This window comes from Teleopsis dalmanni, chromosome 2 (assembly GCF_002237135.1).
Source record: "Teleopsis dalmanni isolate 2A chromosome 2, ASM223713v2, whole genome shotgun sequence".
In the NCBI taxonomy this organism is placed as follows: Eukaryota; Metazoa; Arthropoda; class Insecta; order Diptera; family Diopsidae; genus Teleopsis; species Teleopsis dalmanni.
Window position 1 is genome coordinate 129,383,414 of NC_051847.1, and position 7,276 is coordinate 129,390,689.

At 33.5% G+C, this 7,276-nt stretch overlaps 1 protein-coding gene across 1 annotated transcript; it reads left to right on the forward strand.

Moving 5' to 3' along the window:
- Window positions 1-2,846: 2,846 nt before the first annotated feature.
- LOC119681482 (venom protease-like) lies at window positions 2,847-4,068 on the forward strand. The gene is made up of 3 exons (XM_038094690.1): window positions 2,847-2,992; window positions 3,050-3,320; window positions 3,427-4,068. The coding sequence occupies exons 1-3, from the start codon at window positions 2,887-2,889 to the stop codon at window positions 4,019-4,021; spliced, it is 972 nt and encodes a 323-aa protein (XP_037950618.1). The 5' UTR covers window positions 2,847-2,886; the 3' UTR covers window positions 4,022-4,068.
- Window positions 4,069-7,276: the final 3,208 nt, after the last annotated feature.

Below are 7,276 nucleotides of genomic sequence, written 5' to 3' on the forward strand. Positions count from 1 at the left end.
GGCTTGTTTAACATCGAGAAATACCGCGGAACAATATTCTCTGAGTTCAAATGCGTGTCTTATTTCGTTCGTTATACGATTCACTTGCTCAATAGTTCCATGATTTTCCTTAAAACCAAACTGGTGGGAAGGTATTAGGTTTTGACAGTCAAGGAATGGTTTCAGCTTTAAAAGCAGTGCTCTTTCAAAGAGTTTAGAAAGGCATGACAGTAAGCTTATTGGCCTGTATGAAGAGGCTAGCGTGGAATCTTTACCGGATTTATGAATCATTATAATCATAGATGTTTTCCACTCTGTTGGGTAAAAGCCAAATTTAGTAATGGCCTTAAAAAAGTCTTGTGATAAAATACCATTACTTGAGATGGAAACATACTTCGGGTGTCCATTTGTAGTCTCAAATTTTCGGCGGTGCGTTCAGTTAAGTAAACACGATCATTTTGAGAGTTTATGAATTGCTCAATGTGGGAATGATACTCATCAGATAAGACAATGTTTGGAAATTCGCCACCTTCGAGCAAGCGTAACAACTCCTTTGCTCTTTTGAATCTAACTTTTTGTTGCTTTGGTGTAAGATCTTGTGACTTTTGGAACATATAAGGCTTTACCTTGAGCTTATTTTAAAATATGCGTCGTATGCTTCGTTGGGAAATTTTCAGTTCTTTAGCGACTTGATTACCACTGCTACGTGAATTTCGTTTAAGCCTAGCATTCACGTTCCAAACCATTTCAGGAGATATTGCTGTTTTTTTTAGTTCACCAACATAGCGATTGACGACACTGCCTTTGCTATTATAACGATTTATAGAACGATACACAAAAATTCTTTTCGTTCGAGCTCGGTTCGTATCTCATACAGAGATAAACTGTAGTAGAAATAAAATATTTTTCGCTTATGAAGAAACAAAAATTGCAGGGTTACCTTTAAAATTTTGAGTTTTTACAGTTTGGTATCATCTGGTAGTCATTGCACAAACCTTACTCACATATTATGAAATCAAATTCACGTTATCATATCTACTTTTGCATTTTAGCATGATCTACACAAAGCAACTGTATTCGTTTCCCAGTCATGTTTCGATCAAAATATGTTAAGTGATATCATCTATCATCCTAATAAAGTTACTTCATTTTTGGCGATTAAACGCCGTTCTGACGAGTTTGATCGTTGAAGTCGTTAAAATTAAACTGGTAACCAAGCTCATCCTGTAGGAACATAAGTAGACTCTATATTCATGTAAAAAACTGTTCAGATCGGTGTATAAAACGTGTCGTGGTGTAAAATCCATGAGTTTTCCTTTCATAAATCTGGCCTCTTTTTGCGAATGGCCTCACGCAAACGACGCATAACGGCCAAATAATACTCCTTATTGACCGTTTGACCGTCCGAAAGGCATTCATAGCAACATACCACGAATATCGACGAAAACAGTTAGCATAACCTTGATTTTGAACCGACTTTGGCGTTCTCTTTTCGGTTTCGGCTTACCTTCGAAGCACCATTCGGTCGATTGTTGTTTGGTAGGCATGTCAAATTCATAGATAGATAGACCCATGTCTCATCACCAGTTATGATGCGTTCGATGAATGTGGAGTCACTATCTGCGTTAGAAACCATCTCTTTGCCACATCACAACGACGCTTTTTTTGAATGAAATTCAGATTTTTTGCCACCAGCCGAGAAGCGACGCGTTTCAAACCCAAAACATCAGTTAAATGCGTTCGGCCGATTCATATGAGATGCCCAACAACACTGCAATTTGCTTCGCCGATTCAATGTTTTCTTCAGTAAAAGATGTTGTTGGGCGGCCAGGGATTTCATCATGGTCCAAGCTTGTACGACCGTCTTTGAACCTTTTAAACCATTCGTATACTCGTGGATGCGAAACACACAAATCACCAAAGGCCTTATTTAACATTTTCAACGTTTCGGCACACTTGAACCCATTTGCAACACAAAATTTGATGCACGCACGTTGTTCTAATTTTTGATCCATTATTAAAATCGCCATACGACAATTTTTCGACTTCTTTGCATAGACGCCAAACAAAAACTAAACGTACGATATGCGTTAAACTTTGACAGAATGTGTATAATAGTGTTGCCAGCCTGAAAATAAAAAAAATTTACCGATTGGATAAGCGCGGTAATTCAAAAATTAAAATTCTCGTTCTTACAAAAATAAATGTGAGAAGAGATGAGAAAAGAATTTCACATATGTTTTGTCATAGTCCAGTGTTGTCAGCAATTTATAGTCCAGAATTATTAACATGTGAGTAACTCACTTCTTACAGTATTTTTTCTATATCTCTATATTGAGACAGAATAAATAAAATTAAGATATTTCAAAACTGTTCGTAGTTCTTAATGAAGCCAATTGTATGTTTTATGTTTTCATTTTTGATCTCTAATTTGGATCGATAGCCTTAATATGTCCCCTATATGCCTCTTTTATGCAGATACATGATACTTCATGTATTTTTATGATCATTTCTAAATTTAATAGAGTAATTTAACTATGTGTAATATATTGCCTGCATACATTTTTAATATAGGAACAATTTTAAATCGTCGATTCCCTCAGTAGACTGACAGCTTATAATTTTGGTAACTATAAACAGAATATCGGAATAAAATGATTATTGTTAAATAAAAGCTCAATTACAGTAAATCCAATCCAATAGTTTCAATTCAAAGAGAATTATTTATTTTAAAGCTTCTTTTAATTAAGCTTTGTTAGTATAATTGTGAACTTAAAATAAACTCTTATCTCAATTAAAAAATCATAGCTATTTCTCTAGTCTAGAAGTATAAGTAGCGAAACAAATTTAGTTAGTTTATTGAAAACGAGTCAAGAGGTTGAAGTAGCATTACTCTGTAATCATAAAATGCAGATATTTTTAAATAATGGAAAAATGATTTTTGCTTTATTATTACTTGTAATTAACGAAGCTTATGTGTCGGAAAAAAAGCGCACATCGCTTGAGGCTTTAAGTAACTAACTTGACCTATGCACTATCTGTTTGTTAATCTAAACTAATTTGTTTGTAGAATGCAGACGGTATAAGGAAAGTGTGTTTAACCAGAAGGTGACCTTTCAACCATTGGTATATAAACCTAATTTAATCGCAGTGGAAGAGGATAGTTGTAAATCTTATGCACCTTTTATTGTTAATGGAACGCCAGCAATAGGTAAGGAATTTCCCCACATGGCTCGTTTGGGTTATGCCGAAAAAAACAAACCCACATCTTGGTTTTGCGGAGGCACTCTTGTGAGCAAAAAAATGGTTTTGACAGCAGCTCATTGTTTTGAGTTCGATTAGTGAGTGTGAAGAGTTTTTTATATAAAACAAAGTGCAATTACCTATTTTTTTAATCACTATAACATATATCCGATTTTATATATGAAATGTTTATATAAATTTCAGTGGTGATGTAAATCGCGTTCGGTTAGGTGAACTTGATTTTGATAAAACGAATGATGATGCCCAACCAGAAGATTTCAAGGTTGCTCGATACATAGCACATCCAGATTATGATGAGGATTCAGCTTTCAACGATATAGGTCTAGTTGAACTCGCTAAATCTGTTATTTTTAGCGAATATAAGCTTCCAGCCTGCTTGCCGATAACTAGTGGAGACAAATATTCAAATTTTATTGCTGTTGGCTGGGGATCTATTGCATTTGCAACGCTAGGACCGGGTTATTTACTTAAAGTTGGTTTGGAACGTTTTCCATCAAATGCCTGCGATATAGGTGCAAGAGATTCTGATATTGATAGATTAAAAGATGGTTTTCACAGCGATTCTCAAATATGCGCCGGTTCAAAAGTAAATAAAGATACATGCCAGGGAGATTCTGGAGGTCCTTTGTTGTCTTATCATCCCAAATATGGTTGCATGTATTATGTGGTTGGAATAACTTCGAGTGGTTTTGGGTCATGCGGTGTTCCTGGACTTCCTGCAGCGTATACAAAAGTTCGTTACTACATTGATTGGATAAAACGAAATATATGGAAATAATTTATGTACATGATTAGAAAATATGTGGACATATAATAAATTCATTCTGATTTTTACCAGAAAACTATAAAAAATTATAATAAATTTTTATTAAAATATTGATTTAATATTTTATACTCCATTAAACTCTTTGTAGAAACGCTTGAAACGCTTTCAATTTACTATGATAATTGGTTAAGATTCTCGAATTGAGTTTCTATTTCTTAGAGTCATTCTTAGAGTCATTGAATGTCAGAAACATGTTTGTTTCAGAAACTGTTAAACTTTAGATAAATAAAGAGTGGTCGAACTAAATGTGGCTATAAGTAATATTATCATAATTACTAAAACAACATCTTAAGTCTTAGGTGGTGGTTGTCGAAAATAAACTTTTGGCCTATTAGTGTTGTGAAACATATACTAATGTACTCATATATTTAATGAATTTTGATTTACATATATATATCTATGTAAACAAAGGAACTTACGAGTTTTACTGTAACGAACCTTTTTCGCCGAGGTTTCGCTATCCGGATTCTAGGTCCAGTCCTACAATAAATTTATTTGATAGGAGTAGTGGAAAATTTGCGATGGTATGACGTTCGACGTAGACAGATATTTTGCTACTGAAATCTGGGTTTCTTTGTTGTGAAATCAATGGATTCTTGTACGGTTACTACCTAAATGTGTATTTCGTTTGTCCAGGAACGATTTATTGGTGATCGCAAATGGGAATTGTCACCACTTTGGAAAAGGTCACTAACGAAATGTTGATTTTGTTAGCCGTGGACTCGGTATGGGTGATAATATCTATATGTAATTATCATCTTACCACTGATTACTAACGAAATGTTGATTTCGTTAGCAATAAATGGGTAATAGACATGTGTATTTCTATTACTAAATAAAAAGAGATGGGAATAGCAATGTAAATTTCTATTCTACGGAGCAACTAACGAATTCTACGGAGTTATTGTTTTATTATTATTATTGTTCTATGTTGTGGCATAAAATTTTGTATGTAAAATTTTATGTTACAGTACTATATATTAGGTCAAATAAGATTCAAGTCACATATCTTGATTTGGATCTACTAGAATATAATATTATAGAAATTGAAGTGTTTTATTTAAAGGCACGTGTTCGTCGTATAAAGTAAGGTTTGTTGGGTATCACGAAAGTATTTGAATGTAAGAAGGCAAAACGATAAAAATTACCATCCTGCACAACCGATAATGTTCTTTTCTTGTGCGGAAGGAATAAGATGAGCTGTTACAATCTATTTGACTATGCATGCAATTATTTAATATCTAATTTCAATATGGCTTTAGTTTTTATTTATTATATTATTAATACAGAATAAAAAACGACCTTATAAATATAAAGCGGGTTCATTATTAAATTTAGTCGTTTATCTCCATTTATTTAATATGTTCAAACTAAATTTTGTATGGAAATTACGTTCATGTAACTTAATTTTGTGTATGAACTCCAATTTTATATAATACTAGATAACCCGACAAACGTTGTTTTGCCTTATAAATTATTTCTAGTTTCTAGATAAATTCTAGTGTAGATAAAAAGTAACTTACTTATTATAAGTGTGTAAGTATGTGGTATATGCATGAAATAGGCATGGAGCGCTATGAACGAAAAGGAAAATAAAAATAACAAACGCCAAACAATATTTATTTTAAGTTATTATAGTTTATTTATTAAATTATTAATTTAAAATCAATAGATTTGTATGATACCAAGTTCCCTGGCAACAACTGTTGTATCTTCAAATTTAAATTGTCTTGGATTGACTGTAAATAATAATAATGATAATGGGCCAGTAACATTAACCAACAACAGTCGAAGATAAAAGCACTCAGTGTGTCTTGGATTAACTGTAAATAAGCGTTCGATTTAAATAAATTGAGACATGCATCAACTGGTGAAACTTGCTTGCGGGGCATCCATTTTTTTGTTTGAGCCCATGTGAAATAGCGTGGTACTTGTGAATAGAGTAATGTTCTTGCAAAGGCACCAAAATCATCCGTACTATTACACAATTCAAAAAATGCAGTGAGTGTAGATTTAGGTGGATTTGTACCACGATCAATCACTGTCTCGTTCGTGAAAAATACACGCTGACCGTTTTTAAGATGGACGGCTAACTGAACAGCTGCTGGATCCCCTTCATGAATTAGAAAACCGAAGATACGCCAAGCAGCTTCATGGGAGCTGATGTACCGACCAATTTGGTAGAGCGTAATTTCACCGTTTTTGTTCATTGGAGGAGCATTTACATTAGTATTTTCTACTCTAAACACAGCCATATCACTGCCTTTATGGCCATACTTATATATTTGATGCTCTTCACAGAACTGCAAAACTCAACATTAATATGAGCATTGTATGTCTTGCTTAGCAGAGGCGAATACGGCACCACCCGCCATTGTCCCCCATTATCGGGATTTCTTCGACGATATATTGGATATTCGTCGGTATTTGTTATAGTCTCATTAGTGAAATCTTTAGAAAAATTTTTAGTACATTTTCCATCTGCCATGCAAGGCGAAGACGAAGAAACGAAGTGAATGTAAATGCTCGATGTAGTTGTTGGCGTAGTTACATAAAATATTAAGAAAAAATTTTTCTTTTTCAAAAATATAAACAAAATTTATGTCAAAAAAATAAAAAATTTTTTGTTAAAGCAATAAGGATATTTTTGCTGGGTAGGGACTCCCTAATCACTTTAGCGGTATGAAAAATAGATAGTAGCCGATTCTCAGACTGAATACGCATATAAAATTTGGTAAAAATCGGTAAAGCCGTTTCGGAGGAGTACGGTAACTAACATTGTGACATGGAAATTTTTTATGTAAGACCGCAAACAGACATCGTTTGGCCTTGTGACTTATTGATGGTTGAATTAAATTGGCTTGTCTGTGAGAATCATTGGAATTCGTGTCAATAAAACTTTTTCGTTTCGGAACTTGCCATTCAAAATGGTGGCTTCGATAATGTTTGTCATCAATTTTTTAATTACCAATCGCGTACTATTGTACTATTGTATTGTATGTGTACATCTGGAAATACGCGGTCAATGAGAGCATTTTGGGAATCAACGATAGTGCAGAAATTAGGGAGCAGTTTTATGAATTCAGTATTTTCATAGACAACTTTTCATATCATAGCAAGTTTTCTTTTTTAAAAATATAAAAAAATTTATGTCAAAAAAATAAAAAAATTTTTGTTAAAGCAATAAAGATATTTTTGCTGGATAGG

Coding starts and splice junctions, on each gene's coding strand:
- LOC119681482 (XM_038094690.1), top strand. CDS start 2,887: ATGCAGATATTTTTAAATAATGGAAAAATGATTTTTGCTTTATTATTA. Junction 2,993..3,049: donor CACATCGCTTGAGGCTTTAA/GTAACTAACTTG, acceptor ATTTGTTTGTAG/AATGCAGACGGTATAAGGAA. Junction 3,321..3,426: donor CATTGTTTTGAGTTCGATTA/GTGAGTGTGAAG, acceptor TATAAATTTCAG/TGGTGATGTAAATCGCGTTC.